The sequence below is a fragment of the Desmodus rotundus genome, chromosome 9 (genome assembly GCF_022682495.2).
Source record: "Desmodus rotundus isolate HL8 chromosome 9, HLdesRot8A.1, whole genome shotgun sequence".
Taxonomy (NCBI): domain Eukaryota; kingdom Metazoa; phylum Chordata; class Mammalia; order Chiroptera; family Phyllostomidae; genus Desmodus; species Desmodus rotundus.
Window position 1 is genome coordinate 38,469,878 of NC_071395.1, and position 17,897 is coordinate 38,487,774.

General features: G+C 56.6%; 1 protein-coding gene across 2 annotated transcripts; it reads right to left on the bottom strand.

The window, feature by feature from the left end:
- Positions 1 to 9,049: 9,049 nt before the first annotated feature.
- Positions 9,050 to 17,897, bottom strand: TLE5 (TLE family member 5, transcriptional modulator). Of its 2 annotated transcripts, XM_053911488.2 has the most exons (7): positions 17,365 to 17,891; positions 16,174 to 16,271; positions 13,767 to 13,830; positions 12,410 to 12,454; positions 11,690 to 11,752; positions 10,226 to 10,300; positions 9,050 to 10,126 (listed from the first exon to the last, which is right to left on the bottom strand). In XM_053911488.2, exons 1-7 carry the CDS (start codon positions 17,389 to 17,391, stop codon positions 9,905 to 9,907), a joined length of 594 nt encoding a protein of 197 aa, XP_053767463.1. In that variant the 5' UTR covers positions 17,392 to 17,891; the 3' UTR covers positions 9,050 to 9,904. The 2 variants fall into 2 exon arrangements, with proteins under 2 accessions (XP_053767463.1, XP_053767464.1); XM_053911489.2 differs by lacking the exon at positions 12,410 to 12,454 and having other exon boundaries at positions 17,365 to 17,897.

Below are 17,897 nucleotides of genomic sequence, written 5' to 3' on the forward strand. Positions count from 1 at the left end.
GGTTCTGGCGAATGGGAATCGGGGAACTGGCAACCAATGGCAGGAGGTACTAAGATTGGTTGGGCCAATCAGGAGGCGGCGAGGCAAAAGCGGGGTGTGAAGAGTGTGGCTCCCTCCGCCCTTAGAGAAGCAGAGACCCTCGTGGATGCCCCAGCTTGGCCGGGTAGGAGGGGGATTCGGCTCGATTAGTATCCTAAAACGGAGAAGCGAGCTACCTCCTGAGCCTGACGGGTCTCCCTTTAAAAACAATGGTCTCTCACTCAATAACTTGCTTGCAAAAGCCCGGCCCCCTAAGAGGGCCGACTGGGCGACTTTCGCCCTATTTCACCGCTGGGTAAACTGAGGTAGAGAGACTTAAGTCACGCTAGACCTCTCAGGGAAGAGCTGAGACTATCATCGGAGCCTAGAGGTCTAGCACCGCTCAGTTTTTGTCTCCAAGTCAGATGGGGGAGGGATGGGCCGATGTATAGGTCAGGGTGGGAGGCGTGCTCGTTCCCGTGCCTCAGTCTACCCGAACACAATCGTAAGGGGAGAAGGGAGCAGGGCTTCTTGGAAAGACTACGTTCCCCAGAAGCTCCCGCGCGGCGCCCTCCCGGGCTGTCAATCAAAGTAACGTGGGTACCTCTCCGCCCGCGCTCTCCCTCCAGCTTCCTAGCTCCTGCCAGCTCCCGCTCCCTCCCAGCCAGCTCCGGGCCCGGTGCGGTATAATTACAGCCCATTGATCCGACCCGGGCCGGGAAAGCGGCTCCCTCGGGGAGGCCAAGCCTTTGGCTTCCGACATCGCCAACCTCTGCCTACCGCCCTCCCAGAAGAGCTGCTGGGCCACCAGCCAGGCCTGTCCCCTCCCGCAGGCTAGGGCTCTTGGGTGACCTCAGAGCCTCGATTCCCTGCCACGGTTGGCAGTGAGCCCCACACCCCCTGGAAAAATCACACACACGTTTCCTTCCATTCAGGAATGTGGGGAGCCCTACTGCCTTGTTCTAGTGCCCACTGCCTCAGTAACCTTGAGATTCTTGAGGCCACTCTCTGGGCCTCAGTTTACTCACCTTTATAGTGTGGTCGTTCAACAAGACTTATTAATGAAGCCAGTGTTGTTTTTTTGCTGTCCCAGCCGTGAGCAGCCAGGTTCAGGCTATGCTGGGGACTTGAAGGTTCCCAACTTTGGGGAAGTGGTGGGCGACCCAACGGAACCCTCTGAGGCTCCTATGGTCAGGGCTGCGGTAAAGGGAGGGGTGGGGGTGGGGAGCTCTACCAGGACTGAGGTCCCTCCTTGGGAAGTTGGGAAGGCTTCCTAGATATCAGGTGAGGGTGTTTAAACTGGGGTTTTGCAGAATGCATAAGATTTGTCTCTCTTAAGTAGTGTATTTGTATCACCCCAACCCAGCGATTTTCAACCGGTGTGCCACAAGATTGTTTAAAACATGCAATACCTGACTATTTAGTCAGGGGCACCAACCTCTTTTTCCCTTACATTGTCAAAAAAAAAAAAAAAAAAAAAAAAAAAAAGACAACAGCCAACACAGCAATAGCTGTCTGGTGTGAAGGAATCACAATTGTACCTATTTTCTGTTGTCAGATGGGCAAAACTATAAATTTTTTTGGTGTGCCCCAGAATGTCAGTAATTATTTTATGTGTGCCACAAGATGAAAAGGTTGGCAATTGCCGCCCTGACAGCGCGGACAAAGGAAAGATGAGGCAACCTTAAGTCCCCCTTGGGATCGAGGAGCCATGAACCCTGGACTCCTGGCCTTGCAGGGTACGCCTCTGAACATTCACCTGACTGTGAAATGGGGGGAGGTGGATACACCCACGACTGCGGCCCCTCTGCCTACTCTCACCAGGGTTTGTACAGTTGCCATAGGCTCAGTGGCAAGAAGCACTGCAGCCTCTCCCTGGGCAAGAACTGGGCAGCTCAGGGAAGAAAAGAAAGGCAAGGAGCTCAGTATGGACCTTGGCTGGAGGAAATGAGGTTGATAACAGAATCTTCAAAAAAGTCAAGGCCTATAAAGTATTCGACATAATTCATAGTAAATGCTCAGTAAAGGGTAGCCCTGTGTACTCACAGTAGGCCCCAAAGGGCCCTTCTCTCCCGCCCTGACCTCACACCCCACAGTTGGGGTAGGCGGTCATTCTCCATTCCTCCCACATCTTTGATCAACCATTAAAATGCGAATCAGATACCATCCTCCCCTCTGCTTAAGAACCTTCCATAGCTCCTCATCACTCAGAATAAACTCCCCACCTTTGTCTAGGTGATCTGACACTGTCCCCTCCCTACTCTTACCTCCTCCCTCTCTCTCCTTCACTCAATCACCTCTAGCCACCTGGACCTCCTCCCTGATCTTTCAACACCCACCAGGTCCTGCCTCAGGGCCTTTGCATATGCTGTTGTTGCCTTTGCCTGGGCCTTAGTTTTCTTCCCTGTGGTCTTGGATCAAACACCACATCCTAAAAGTGGGGTGGGGGACTGGGATGGAAAGAGACTGTGCTTTGGGAGATGGGTGCACCCTGTCATGTGCAGATAATGATTTGTTGAGGTGTACACTTGAAACCTGTATGGTTTTGTAAACCAATGTCAAATAAAAAACACCACATCCGAGTGAGGCCTGGCCTAGCCAGCCTAGCTACAGTAGCCCCTACCTCTCTGCCTGGTCAGCCCATCATTTCCTTTCTTTCAGCAGCCTCCCGACTTTCTGAACACTTACTATGCATTTGCTTGTGCGTTTATGGTCTGCCCAGGCCCAGCACAGTCTGTGCCTGCTCCATGTGTTTGTGGGGAGAGTAAAAGGCAAACCTAGAGAGGGGCAGAACCTCACCAAGTCTCCCAACATGTGGAACAGGGCCCCAGGGCCCCTGCAAACCTGCCCAGTGCCAACCCAGCCCTACAAGCGTCCTCTGCAATCTGAGGTCACGCTATCCTGATGGTCTGGCTTCAGATCCCACTTTGGCTGCTGTGTCACTGTGATTGTGTAAAATGGAGGTCATGATCAAAATTTCATCCCATTGTTACAGGATCAAATAGCTCAATAGGTGAACCAGGTTTAGCTATTATTGTGTGAGTGAGGGTGCGGGGCGCAGGGCTGGGGCTGGTACCAAAAGGCACTCCTGTTTTTAAAGCTCTGAAGGCATCCTGGTCATTGCCTCTACCCCACACCACCCATGACCCCTCCGTCCCAAGTCTGGGCCTCACCCTCTGCACACTTTGTCCTGGCTCCCTCCTGGCCCAACGCCAGGCTGGCCCAGCCCCCTGTAGGCACTGCAGAGGTGGAACACACCATGGGCCCCAATAGGAATCCTCCTGCTTCTGGTCTGTGCTCAGTCAGACCTTGCACCCTCTTTGGCCTCAGTTTGTTCATTTGGAAAAACGGGCTAGCCCTTGATAATGGTACCTGTTATTCTTGAGGCAGCTACTCTGTTCACTTGACCTTGTGTGTGATCGTTTAGCCTTGCAAAGTAGGTGCTGAGGCTCTGCAACTGAATACTCAGTCCTGCCTCCAAACTTTTGCTGTGGTGGTCCCCTCTGCACTGAACACCCTCCCCCTCCGCAGCCGTCTCCCTTTGCAAGGCAGGCTCCTTATGTCATCCAAGTCTCAGCTCAAATGTCACCTCCTCAGAGGGGCTTCCCATCTCCTGTCATTCTCTCTGGCCCCGCTGGATTTTTTTTTCTTCCTGGCACTTGACTGTTCTCTGAAATTATCTTATTTACTAGTTTATTTGTTGCCCGTCTTCCTCACCACCCAGTGGGTTCATGAAGGTGGAGAGGGCCTAAGTCAGGGTCTCTGGGCACCCAACTCAGCGTCTCACACACAGCAGGCAGGCGTCCAATACATTCCGGTTGCTGGCTGGTCTGGCTTGGTGTATGGGGCAAAGGCCCAGGGATGCCTAGGGACCTGTTCAAGTCACACAGCCCCACCCTCGGGGTGGGCGCTCTGCAGGCTGCAGTTCAGGGGCCCCAGGGCCACCCCTCCCCCATCCCACGTCCAGCCAGGCAAAGTGCCAGATCGTCCGCCCCCTTCTTCCCCGAAGCCGCTGCTGCCCGGGAAACCGCCATTACCCACGCAGTCTGAACCAGCGCGTAACCCAACAGGCCGATCAGGTTCAGCAGGTGGCCGGGAGCATGGGCTCAGGCCTGGGATCCCGGAGGCGGAGAGGGGAGGGGTACAGGCGGAGTGGGGAGAGAGGGGGAGGAAATGGAGTGGGCAAAGCTCGAGGAGGCTGAGTGGAGAGCGGAGGGTCAAGGGCGGGGGAGGGGCAAGCTTCCAGGCCTGGCAGGCGCCCAGCAACCGGGCCCACAGGCCCCGGTGGCTGGGAGAGGCTGGTAGTGGGAGGCGATGGGGGTGGGGACCCGCTCGGTCGGTTGAGAGGAGGGAATGGCGGGGAGGGGTGCATAAAGCGGGGCCACACGGGGAGCGTAGAAAGGCAGAGATTTAGAAAGGCCTTGAAAGACAGAGGGAGAAATAGATCAGAGAGAGAACACACTGCCGCAAACCTAGAGAGGCAGCAACTCAGACTCCCAGAAGCAGGAGGGTGGAGAGAGAGTGCAGGGTGGAGACCTTGGAGAGACCCCTCAGAAGGGCGTCCTTGGCAGTGAGCAGGGAGTCGGGGTGCTGCATGCAGCTCCCAATGTCAGTAACATCTAAATACCCCGAGGGCCTCTTCCTGAGCCCCTACGTCTGTCTCCACTCCGGCCTGGCTCGAGTCCCCAGAAGATCTTGCTCATTGCACCTCTGGGTGGGGCCCTCCCCTGTTCAAACACCTCAGGTGGCTCAGGGAAGCCCTAGCCACACACACCCCCATCCGGGCAGACAGGGTCCTGGAGGGCAGGCCCAGACCCACCCGTGGCACTGGCTCCTCTGCCATCCCCTCACTTTCTCCCTCAGTCTTCACTGAACACCTACTGTGTGCCATGGAAGATTCTAAGCTAAGCCCTGGGGATTCAGGAGCGACCAAAAGGGACCAATCTATTCACATAAGGAATTTATATCAGAGCGGGGAAATTGGAGAAGAAGGGAATCTTTGTGGACTTAAGTTGTCCATAGCAGTCAGTGCTGTGAGGATAAAAGCAGCAAGAGAGGGGGTGGCGATGCTAGGGCGGGGTGGTGGTTCTGGGGACAGCGTGTTCCAGGCAGAGGGAAGGGCTCTGAGGGGGGGTGGGGGGCACACAGCTCTGCCCACCTGCACTGGGTTCAGAAGCTTCTCTTTGTCTTAAACAAAATGGCTAAGATCCCCCCGGACCCCACAGCTTGGACCTCCCGGAACCATAAGGCAGATTCCACAGCTGTGTGCCCTTGGGCGAGTCATTTTGGGGTAGAAGCCTCAGTTTCCTCATCTGAGACATAGTCCTTCCTTCGTGGGTATTTTCAAGAATCAAATGAGAGATGCAGTGAGGCCCTTAGCTAAGGCAGGGGCATAGCAGGTGTTTGGCAAATCACAGCTGTTTATTGTTTGTTGTTCCGATGACTCGCTTTCCCTTTCTGATTATTTTTGGTTGCTCGGAATGGGACCAAGAGCTCTGCCAGTCAAGGGCAGGAGACTCGGCTGTGGCCTGCCTTGTTTTGTGACTTTGACAATTTCCTGCCCTTCCTGGGGCTTCCGTTTCCCCCGCTGCTCCTCGGGGAGAGAGGGAGATGATGCAGAGGACTCTGATTTCACTGCAGCCTTGCTTCTCTCTGTTTCTCCTCCAAGCCGCAAACACCCAGATGACATGGGAAGGAGGAAGGCCACGTAAATTTTTCAGACAGCAGATGTACCTGGCTGGCCTGGAATGTGAATCTTTAATGTGTCACATCCTAGTTATAGTTCGTATTCTGAGGGTGTTTTTCTCTCAGGCTGGGGAATCCAGCCGTCCTCCCAACCCCTGCTGAGCTCTGGAGGCCACACCAGGAGGGGTAGGTGGGCTTGGCTCTAGGGGCCGGGGTGTTCACAGTTCCCTCCCCAAGTGCAGCAGGGGTGTGTGGGAACAGGGGCTGGGTCAGTGTCGGGTCACTGGGACCTGTAGGATTCTCCAACGCTAACGACATTAGAACCATTGTATGGCCAGGGAAATCGGGGCAGAGAGAGAGCTGGGGACTCCCACACCCCGGATGTACTCAGGTTCCCTGCTGGAAACACCATTGGAAAGGGGGAGGAGACTTGGAGAGAGGAGGGGTCGGAGGAGGCGAGAGGCCTTCAGTGGGATTCACGGAGGAGGCAGGGTCTGAGAGACCCCCCCTTGGGTGGGGGCTGTGCCGGGTAGGCAGAGAGGGATGGGTTCATCCTAGCCCCCGTTGCTCCCCTCCCCTCAAGTCCAGTGCTCAGGGAGCTGGGAGCATCGCTCCTCCTCCTCCCTACTCCCTGAGCTCCCTCCCCGAGTTTCACCGCCCCTCCCCCTCCCTTCTTTTCCTCTTCCCCCTCCCCAACCCCCTCCATCCCTTCTCTTCTTTCCTCCCCCCTTCTCCACCCCCTTTTTACCCTAACCCCCCTCCTTCCCTCCATTCTCTTCCCCTCCCCTCCCCCCTTCTCTCCCTCTTCCTCTCCTTTCCTCCCTCTTCCCTGCTTAACCACCCCCATTCTCTCCCCCTCCCCCTGTCCTCCTTGGGTCCCTAACCCCACTCCTCCCTTCCTACCGCTCCCTCCTCCCCTTTCTCCCGCCTCATTAGGCGCGGCCGCGGCGCGGGGCCCATTAGCGGATCAATTAGCCGAGGTCGCCGGCGGCGCGTCGTTAAGCGCGGGAGACTGCAGCTCCGTGGAAGCTCCGATGATGGCACCTCCGCTCCCCCGGCTTCCCGGCCGAGATCTCGCGCCCACCACCTCCAGCCCCCGTGGTCTCCAGGACCCCTTCTAAACCCCCAGGGGACCCGCTCCGCCGGTGGAATGGCGGCGATGGATACCCCAGGTCACAGACCTATATTTGGTTGAGCAGGATCCCCACACCTCCCTTAGAAAAGACCCTTGGGTGGGGGCTGTCAGGTTTGTGACCCCCGCCCCCCCCATGCCCTTCGTCAGCCAGCAACATCAGTGGTGATAATAATATCAACTGACAGCTAGTGAACCTTTGCAAGCTTTCTGCTAATTCTCCCAGCAGTTTCCCAGAAACTGCGATCAGACAAGTGACTTCATGCCTCAAATCACTACTTAGGGTAGGAGTCTCGTGCAAACCCAGGTCTGCCCTCAATGCATTTGCTAACATGTATTGAGTTGCTTCAATGTGCAAATTTCAAAAATTAAAAAAAAAATGCAACTGACAGCCCCCATCCCTTCTCTGCTTTGTTCTCTATCAACAAGCCTCCTGATACATTTTGTATTTCCCTTATTTGTTTATTCCACCCGGGAGGGCAGGGATTCATGTGTTTTGTTCCCTGCTGCGTCTCTGGAGCTCACAGTTAGGTCTCTAAATGAATGAGTTGACTGTGCCAGGCTCTGTTCTAAGCACTTCCCAAGCTAGGGTGGGGGCTGTCACTCCCCTACTTTGGGGGAAGGTCAGGCGGAGGCCTTCAGAAAAGTAACTTCTGGAGTCTTGGCGGATGAGAAAGCTACGGAGGGGAAACAAAGAGAACATTTTTTCCAGGCAGAGGGAACAGCATGTGCAGAGGCCTCTAGACAAAGGAACAGCAAGATGTTTCAACCGGCTGCAGCCTGCTGAGGAGGACCAGTTGCAGGATCTGGTGGGACTCGGTGAAGAACTTAGAATGTATTTTGAGGGTTATGGGGGACAAAGATAATATATGTTTAAAAGCCAACTTTTTAAACTTGTGAAATACAACACACACAAGAGCACACACTGTAAGCGCAACTTGATAATTATCTCAAAGTGAACACACTCAGGTATCAGCCCCCAGGTTAGGAAACAAAACATGCCCAGCCCCATCAGAAACCTCCTTCACTCTGACCCCCTGCCAAGGGGGACCAAATGCGGTCACTTGGGCCTGGTTTTGTTCTGTATATAGATGGAATTACACAGTGTTTACTCTTTTGCACCCACCTTCTTTTGTTCAGCACAAAGTGTGAGCGCTGCATGGTGTTGAATGCAGTAGCAGTAGCTACTTTTTCACAAAAAAGGTAGCAGCAACACCCTTTTTCATGGCTGTGTAATATTCCACAACACAACTATGTCACAACTTATGTATCCTGTGCTTACTAGACAGCCAATAGTTTCTGGTTTGGGGCAACGATGACTAACTACAGGGCTCTGAATACTTGTCTTTTGGGGCAGATTCAAGTGGCATGTTTACTGGGGGCCAGACCCAGAAAGGGCATTCCTGGGTGCAGCAGCATTCCAATGCGGATGTGACAATTCATTCTCCCCAAGTGGGGTGAGTTCATGTTTTCAACACCAGGACAAATATTAAGCAGTGAGTTACCCCATCAAACTGGCATTTTTTAGAGGCGCTTTGGCTGCAGTGGAGAGACGTGGGACCCAGCAGGGGGCTGGCGTGACCACCCATTGTCTTCTCTCCCCCCTCAGGGACAGGAGGGCGGTGGGCCGTCACCATCCTCCCCCCCCCGCCCCCCCGCAAGGAAACCCGTCGGATTAGGGAAGCAGATGAGAATTTCCTGCACTTTAGTAAAGTCCCCTGGGTGCTCCAGCTTCCTGAGGGTGGAATTTCTGGGCTGTGCAGCCCTTGCAAAGATCTTGCAAAGTTGGGATGCCTGCCCAGGCCAGTATCAGCAAATCTTTCATTTTAGCTCTCCTTCAGGGTTGAGGTTCAGCAGGCGGGGGTCTGCATTTTCTGATCTGGAAAAAAGGCCCGTGTATGTGTTCATGCTGGGGGTAGATTCTGCAGTCTCAAAGAGTTATCACTTAGGGGCCCTCTGGCCTGCTGCTCAGAAACCAGCTCTGCTAAACCTCCAGCACCTGGGCTGGCTGTGTGACCTATAGCTTCCAGCTGACCCTCTCTGGTCTGTGCATCAAGTCCGGGAGACAGACTACACTTACAAGATGGACTCACCTAGGACTCTCAATATTTGGTCCTGCAACAGAGAAGAGAGCCCAGACATGAAAGAAGTCCCCTCCTCCCAGGGAAGGGGGAACCGCAGGCAGCCGCAACACAGAGGCAAGAACACAGCAACCAACCTTCTCACATCTTTATTTGAAAGGCACAGCTAAGCCCACCCTCGATACAGCATTTTCACTTCTCTGCAGAGTTCAAACGACTGAACACAACAAAAGCTGACAGTCTAAAAGGCTATATACAGACACAGGTGTGGGTGTTGCTTTTTTTTTAAACATTTTTCTGTCTTTTTTTTTTTTTTATCCCCTTGAAAGACAAGCTAGTATACTGAAAGAAAAATAAAATAAAAAACAAGACAACTTGAGTACCCTCATCTTTATTTGGGAAGGGGAGAAGGGGAATCTTGGGTTGCCCACCCCACCCTGCTCATCCTAGCTGGGCGAGTGGAGAGGACCAGGTGGGCGCGAGCGTCTGGAACTAGCAGAGGTGAATGGATGGGAGGTGGAGGGAGATAAAGGGATGCCCAGGGCAGGAAGGGGCAACTAGCATTGTGTTCGCATGCAGTGCCAGGGTGGGAAGCTGGGGTGTGCCCTGAGGGGCCCAGCGGGCAGACGGTCAGTCACACGTGTGCGGAATGGGGAAGTGCAGGGGTGTTAGACTTCTTGAGGTTTTGCTCCCTTCTGACCTGGCCTCCCATTTTCATCTCCAGGCCTCAGCTGGCCGTATCTGTGGTACAAGCATGTATTCACCCATTTAGGCTGCGGGGGGGGGGGGAGGGGGGAGGAGGAAGGAGACTGGGAGGCAGAGCAAAGCCAGGGGGTGGCACACAAGCAGGGCCAAGGCCCCAGCAGCTACCATAAATACTACCAGGAGTCTAGCCAATCCAGAGCTGCACTGTCTCGCGGTGAACGTTCCTCTCTGTGTGTGTCTTGTCTCCTCTTTGTCCCCCCACCCTCCCCATCCTGGCCACCCGCTAATCTGACTTCTCGCCATCGTCCTCCTGGTGGGTGTCACCGTCGTGCCCGTTCTTGTCTTCCTTGGAGAGGTGGGCCTGGGAGCCCAGCGCAGACAGTGAAAGGAGGCCGGTGCCTGCACTGACCGCAGGCAGGGAAGGCGGCTGCAGCCCCACGGGTAGTGGGGTCAGCGGCAGGGCCAGAGCCTGCAGCTGGGACAGCTGGTGGGCTTGGAGCTGCTGCTGCAGGGCAGAGGCAGGGGGATGTTAGCTACTTCCAGTCCACTTGCCACCTGCCACTCTTCTGCCTCTGCCCCCAACCCCGCTGGGCCCCAGACTTACTCGAATGATGGAGTTCAGCTCTGGAGCCGTAACCTGCTTAGCTCTCTCGATGGCTCCCAAGACTTGCTGCTGGTGCTGGAAGGAGAGGCCACAGGGGGCTTGTGTCAGAACGCAGGAGAAGCCCCACTCCCATGTGGCCTTAGTGCCATCCCCTGTCCGGCACAGCTCTATGACCTACCAGAAAAATCCCCTCTCCAACCACTTCCTTTCACCAAGTGTTTTCACCTGGGAAATGGGGACAAATGGATATGACCCAAAGGGGTTGGGGACAGATACTTAGAAAAAGGCCTTTGCGGGAGTCAGAGAGAGACCTTGGATCAGGTGCTGTCGATGGCACGTGCAAAGGGAAGTGCAGTGCGCGACCTAGCCCGCTGTACAGGAAAGTCCTGTTCTTCCAACAGCTCGGAGCCTGCGCTGTGAGACCTGCTAATGCGAGCTCCCGTTCTTCCACAGCGGGGGACAGCCAGTGAATTCTGGCAGGGCTGGGGTATGACTCCAGGTTCAGGGAGTATCTCCCCACCTTCCCACGCCCTCCCTGAAAACCAGTGTCTCCTTTTTGCCATATTGCTTTGTGCCTTGGCTGCTGGGAAGCCCCCAGGGCTTCCAGAACCCTCTCCTCTGGGGCTTTATGGTGCCCTTCTGGAATGGTTCCTAGGCATGCACATCACTCAAAGGTCCCTGATACATGGGTACGGATAAAGGGGAAATGATGAATTATCGACAAGAACCCTGGCAGAGAGCAGGAGCTTGACCTTACAGTCTGGGGGGGCACAGGGGTGGGATCTGTGTGGAGTGAGCCTTACGCCAGAAGTTTGAGAACCCCAAAATGCTGAAGAGGAAGGGCTGGGTGCGGGGTTCCCCGGGTGAGTGCGTGTGAGCCTCTGTCAAGGGTATACACCTGTGTGTATGCGTTTACGTCTGCTGCGTCCGCATCGCCTACGCAACTGTGTCCCGTCCAGATTTGTATCTGGGCACGCATGCGTGTCTCTGTATGCACAGATGTGTACATGCGTGCATCTATGTTTACCCGCATCTGTTTGTCTTCCTATGTGTACAGGGTGCCCTCCCCACACGTGCCCCTTGTCTCTGGCCCAAAGCAGCCCGCAGGGCCTCACAAGTGAATCTCAGGAGAGTAGAAGGTAGAAGCAAAACAAGGAAAAGAAATTCTTGGTGCAGCCTTTGGCATAGCTGACATTTTTACAGTGAAATGACTCACTCAGGCTAGGAATTCCACAGCAGGGTGAGGCCCCTCCTTCCATTGCCCTGCACCTCTGGGTGTTCTCCAGCCTGGGGATTTTTTGCACAGGCTGTCTAGTAGCTGGGAGGTCCAGAAAGGGGAGGCGTGTGCCCTGGGGCACCTAGCTCACTGCTGCCCCAGGTGACTTCAGTGGGGAGGGCCCAAGCAAGTTCATGGTCCATCCACCTCCTCCGCCTCCTCCCTGAAGCCCCAGGGGCACCACTCACCTCTTGGGAAAGGTAGGGGAGGACCTGGGCACAGATCCCATTCAGCCTCTTGACAATTTCAGCCTAGAACAAACACACAGACTCTTCAGTCCCCAGTCCCCTTGAGTGGGTGCAGGTACAGATCAGCCCAAGAGGCCCGGGGTTATGCCTAAGAGGGATGAGCTCAGGCAGGGTGGCGTTGACACATGGGATCCACCGGCATCCAATCAGTGGCAAAGGTAGGATCTGAGGCTGGTTCCATGCCCTGCAGCTGACAGTGCAGGCACAAGCCGGAATCCAGACTGGGCCACTCCGGGTCTGTGTGGCCCTGAGCAGATGACCCCCAGAGCCTGGTAGATAGTGAGCACTCCGTGGGAGAGAGGGAAGGAGAAGGTGGGACAGTGGCATCATTATTCTGTGACATCCCTGAGAGTGACCTCCTCAGGGCAAAGATGGCTAAAGCAAGGCTGGAGGGCGAGGCATAATCTGAGGGTTAGGGGGAGCGTAGGTGTACATATCACCTTCCTGCCACTGTCACAAAGGAGATACACCAGGGTGGTGGTGGCATTTTGAGGGAAGGCCTCTGCCCCTCCTCCTCAGGCAGAACAACCTCCCGGGGAGACCTAAGAAAGAAGGGGGGTGCTTGGGACAGCACAGGATCACGAGGGCAGACTTGGTGTTCAGCCAAGGGGCGGGCTCCTACCTGCCTGGGGGTGCCATGGAGAGAGCGAGAGGGCGTACCTGCTTGTGCATCTCAATGTTCAAGCCATAGGACATCTCGTAGTACTGCGTGAGGGGAGACAGGGAAAAAGAAGTGAAGGACGGGTGGGCTCAAGAGACAAAGAGATGGGAGTGACAGAGGGAGACAAAGGGGGAGGCAGAGAAGGGGGAAAAGCAAGACAGAGACATGGAGCAGGAAGTGATGGAGAGAGGCAGGCGGGAGGAGACAGGAGGGGGAAGACACCCACACTGGGAACAGCCCAGGTGCCTGGTGGGGCTGCTTACAGAGCTGGGGGAGCTCTAGGGCCTCGGCTCCGGCTTGGCTCCCAGGTTTCTGGATAAGTATCCAGCCCCACCTCCCAACACACACACATTCCAGGGCTCCTAATCTTTTATCTTTATGTGTCTTGTCTGCGGGTGGCCCCAGACTGCAGGGAAGTTTGCCTTCCTGGGTATAAATAATGGAAGATAAACAAAGCCTGCTGGGTTTGGCTCTGGAGCCAGCAGCCCCCCTCCCCAAGGCCCAGATCTAACCCTGCCCCCTCCCCTGTTCTAAACCCTCTCATGGCTTCCCATCACCAGCCACCCCTAGACAGCCAAGTCGCTCCTTCGCCTTTGCTTGGTCGTTTTCTCTCCCTACCTCTGTCACCCCACCAAGCTCCTACTCATTCTTCAAGACCCCAGGGGCAATGCCCCATTCTCGGAGCAGCCTTCCTCAGGTAGTGGCTCCTCTCTGGAGTCCCCCAGGCCCTACTGGGTCCTTCTCTGCCCAGCCCCCTCCCTCCTGGGCTAGGAGCTTCAGTCTGGTTCTGCCTCCCCCACAGCCTGGAAGAGCAGGGCTAGGGACTGGGCCAAGGCAAGAGTTTTTGATGTAGAAATTGCCACCTGGTGGGTATGAAACAGCAAGTGATTCTGGCAGTGTGGATGGGCAGGGTCTCAAATGTCAGTCCAAAGAATGCCTTGTTACCCCTCCCTCTCACCAACCTCAAAGGTGTTTGAGTCCTGGAAGGTGGTGTGTGTGTGTGTAAAGTCTAGTTCTCTTCCCAAAGCTTGGGAGAGGAGGGGTTAAGCACTGGGATGTCTGGATCTTGGGGGCGGGGATCCGGCTGCTCCCCCACGTCAGTTCCTGGCTTCCACAGCCGCTGCTTCTTCTGCCGGCTGCCAAGGACAACCAGGGGACCTGGCAGGCCCAGACTGCAACCCGGTGGTTTGGCAGCTCCACCACCGCCTGGGCCAGCAGCCAGGCCAGCAAGGTGGACCCTGAATCCTCACACTTCCCAGAGGAGGTGGCTAGGGTTTGGGCAGGAGCTGCTGCTGCTGCTGGAGGAGAGTCTGGGGCCCCCACATTCCCGCCCACTCGCCTCCTCGGCTTGCTCACCATCACATAATGACGCTGCATCTCCGACTTCTCGCTGGCCAGTTTGTCACATTCGAGCTTCAGGCTGAAGAAGAACATGGGGAGAGAGGGTGGGAGCTGGGCTGAGCCCCAAACTTTGACAAGGGACAAATACTCTGGGAGGATGGGGCTGGGGGAGCCTCAAACACTCTAACTGTAAAGTGGGGATTAGGAACTCAGCCTTAAAGATCTGGTGGCGGAGAAAACAATTGATGATAATAATAAAAAATAACAAATCAGAGCAAATGCTGTAACTCTAGGTCAGCCAGAGTCAAACAACCTTTTACCCATCCCCAAACCCGATGAGGTCAGTACTGTGAACATCACTCACTGTACAGATGACGCAGTAGATGCTCAGAGAGATTGAGCAATTGGCTCAAGGTCACACAGCCAGGAAGTTGGCTTCAGAGCCACACTCTCAACCACTGGGAAAAACTCTCCAACAAGGGGGAGGGACAAATAGAAACTTCGAAGGAGCCCAGAAGAGGGTTAGGCGCTGGCTGGCAGTGCTCTAGGTTGAACTCATCAAGAAATTTCCAGTGGGGTCCAGCCACTCTTAGAGGCCTTGATTTCACTAGGGGGTAAAGGTTCCACTGTTGGTTAATAAGAGATGGTGACCCCCCTGGCCTTTCTCAGGCTTCCCAGCAAGGAGGATCTGTGGGCATTTCTCAAAGCCCGTCTATTAGGGCGTCAGGCAGAGAGATTGATGTACAAACTCAATCTACATAGACTGGGTTCAAAGTTTAGCTCTACAACTTGGATGCTGTGTGACTCTGGGCAAACCCTTCTACTTCTCTGGGCCTCAGTCTCTGTATCTCTTAAAGTATCAACCTCCCTGGGTGGGGTGATGAGGATGAAATGGATTAAGACTAGAAATGTTCTTGGGATAACGCCTGGCATCGAGTACGCATCCATTAAATGCTTGTTGCTCTCAGTCACCCCAAGAACCTGGCGTGTCACTCTGCCAGACTGACTATAACCGTCCACCCCAGTTCAGAGACCAGCCACAGCTGGGGTTGTTGTGGCCCCTTTGAGTTTCTTTTCTCTAATTTTTTTAAAAAGTGATCATTTGTTGCCAACATTAAAAAAAAAAAAAAAAAGACAATTTCATTCCAAATTCTGGATTTCTGGCCCCTCTTGAGGGCCTGGCATATCCTGCGTGCCAACATGGTAGGATCCCTCACATACAGTGTGAAGCTCAGGCCTCGCAAATGGAGCCCCCAAAGCTCAGGGAGGGGTCTGGCTTATGGAAGGACACACAGCACCGTGGCGGCACGGTGACCCTGGGTCTCAGGGACTGGCAGTCCTGGTGCTCACTGTGAGGTGGGCATGGACCAGAAGAGGGGGCGGGGGGGGGGGGTGCAGACCCCCTGCAGGGGCTCAGAAAGGCCCGACCTGCTAGGCAAAGCCCCCCCCCCCCCCCCCCCCGAAACCTCCGTGTCATGGGACCAGGACAAAGTTCCTGGGCGTGAGTGCCCTTCTGCCCTTCGATCAGCAATGCCTCAGTATTTCTCATCTTTGAAGTCGGCACAGTAATAGAACAGCAAGGAAGATTAAACAAAAGGATGTGTATTCAGTAGTTAACACTTGGGGAGCATGGGAAGTACCCCAAGAGGTTGGGTGTTTAAAAAAAAAAAGAAAGAATATATATATCACTTCTCCCCCCTTCTTCGGGGAGAAAACCCAAGACCCTTCCCTGTGGGTAAATCGAAGGCCAGAGGGGCCCAAGACCTCGCTGGAATTGGTGGCTGGGGACCCCCTTGTGGTCCCCAGACAAATCTCTCCTCTGTCACAGAGCGGTGGAGAATTTGCATTCTTCGAACCAGAAACTGGGTGCAAATGCCAGTTCTGCCACTTCCTCGCTGTGCTTCCCCTGGAAATCCCTAAGCTCTGCGTGCTTGGTTTCTCCCAGTGTAAGATGCAAACAGTAACAGTTCCTTCCCCTTCCATCCTAGCACATGGCAAATGTTAGAGATTAAATTCTGGAAGGAGCATAAAAATCTCTTGGATGCCAGGAACCCTTTCCCCCAAGCCGGGCAGAAAGGTAACAGGCTGCAGATTTTTTTATTTTGGGAGGTGGGGGTCCACCCCAACTCCAGTTGTTGGGAGGTTTTTAGTTCACTGGGGATTGGGGTGGGGGTGGGAGAAGGACTCTGAGCCATACAGCTGTGTCTGAGCAAATGATTTAATTTTGTGCCTGTTTTCTCATCTGTGAAATGGGCTGCTCGGAAGACTACATGAGCCTGCCATGCAGTACGACACTCTACACTTGTAATTTTTCAAGTATTTGTATATAGCAGGGCCCGCCACCTCCGCTCCAGGCCTCCTCCTTGCCATCTGCGTTGGGGGCTCCACCTGTTCCCAGACAGGGACCCGAGCCCCGGCTCACCTGTGGTACTGCGCCTGCAGTAGCTGAAACTCGTCTTTGATGCGGTCGCAGGAGTCAGAAGTGGTGAATTTGAGTTGCTGGGGTAGGTGCGACGAGCCCTGTGGGTAGGGGACGGCCCGAGTCAGGGCCAAGCGGGTCCGGCGGTGGCTCACTTCCCTCCGGGGCGCCCCGAGGCAGCAGCCGGCGCAGCTGCAGCGCCGCACCCCCGCCCCCAGCTCTGCCCCACTTCCCCGGCCCGTGTTTACTGCCCCTGGCGCGGTCCCCGCCTTCGCTTCCTGCCCCCGCCTCTCTCGGGGAAGCCGACGGGGTGGGTGCGCCCAGAGCCTCTCCGTCCCTCACCACCCCCAGGCTGTGGAGGTGCTCTTCAACGCCCGCCCTTGGTGGGGGGCAGGGTGCGCCCTCTACTGATGCTCCAAAGAGCCGGGAGGGGGGTGCACATCCGAGCGCCCCAACTGCCTCCGGAAGGGGGGAGAACGCGTCCTAGGGAATTCCCCCTCCCCAAGAGCGGGTGCGGGGCCTCCCCGCAAAGTCCCATTCGGGGAGGGGCCTCTCTTAGCGCCCGAAATTCAACTGGGGGCCCCCACCCCAGATCCCCTGCACCCTTCCTCCAGGCCGCACTCTTCCGGGAGGGGTGCGTCTCGAATCTCCTCCCGCTCCCAGGCCCCGAATGCAGGCCCAGCGTTAGAGGTGCCTAGTAGGGCTACCGGGGCGCCTGGAGGCCAAGGCCGCCCAGGCCGTGCTTGGCTCAGCGGGGGGGCAGGCCGCAGGGCTTAGGGACTGGGGTGGGGTCCGGGAGGAAAGCTGGAGATGACCCCGCCTGGGAGCTGGGGGGACTCCGGGCCGGGAAGCTAGGAGGGGGACAAGGAGCTACAGTGAGGGGAAAGTCTGGGGAGCTGGGGGTGGGGTAGAGTATCGCTGGGCCCGGACCTAGAGGGGACCCGGCCATGGAGTTGGGGGGAGTCGCCGAGCAGGGAGCTGGGGAAAGGAAGGCGTAGGGCTCGGGTCTGGAGGGGGATGGTACGGCGGGGAACTGGGGGGCGCAGGACCGGGACCTGGAGGGGGTGTGCCAGGAGAGGACCTGGGGGGCCCACAGGGCCGGGAGAGGGGAGGGGGGGATGGACCGGCCGGGAGCTGGGGGGTGCGCAGGGCCCGAATCTGGGGGGAGGGCGCCAGGCCGCGGGCCCCGCTTACCGAATGCCTGCTTTGTGGAAACATCATGTCAGTCGCTGCGGGGGGGCGCGGGCTGCGCCCCGGCTGTGCGCCCCGGCTCCGGCGCCTCGGGGCGCCGGGCGGCCGCGCCTTTGTCCCGGCGCCGATCAGTAGCTCCTGGGGCCGCCGCCGCAGCCTCCTGCGCCCGGCCTCGACCGCTTCCTGCGCCCCCTCCCCGTGCGCCCGGCCCCGGCGCGCCCCGGGCCCCGCTTCCTGCGCGCCCGGCGCCCCTCCCGCCGCCCGCCTCCTCGCACGCCGGGCCGCGGCTCCTATTGTCTAATGGCGGCGACGTCGGCAGTGGCCGCGGCCTCGGCTGCGCGGAGGCTCCGACTCCACCTGCTGCTGCCGCCCGGGCCCCGTGCGCGCCGCCGAGGGGGGGGGCGCGCGCCCGGGGAGGCCTGTGGATCCCCACCCAGCCCGCCTCTCTCGGGCCGCCAGTGCGGTGACCTTGGGCCTGGCTCAGCCCCGGCCCCCAGCCCCCAGCGCTGCGCCGTCGCTCCTCCAGGCTAGGTGGC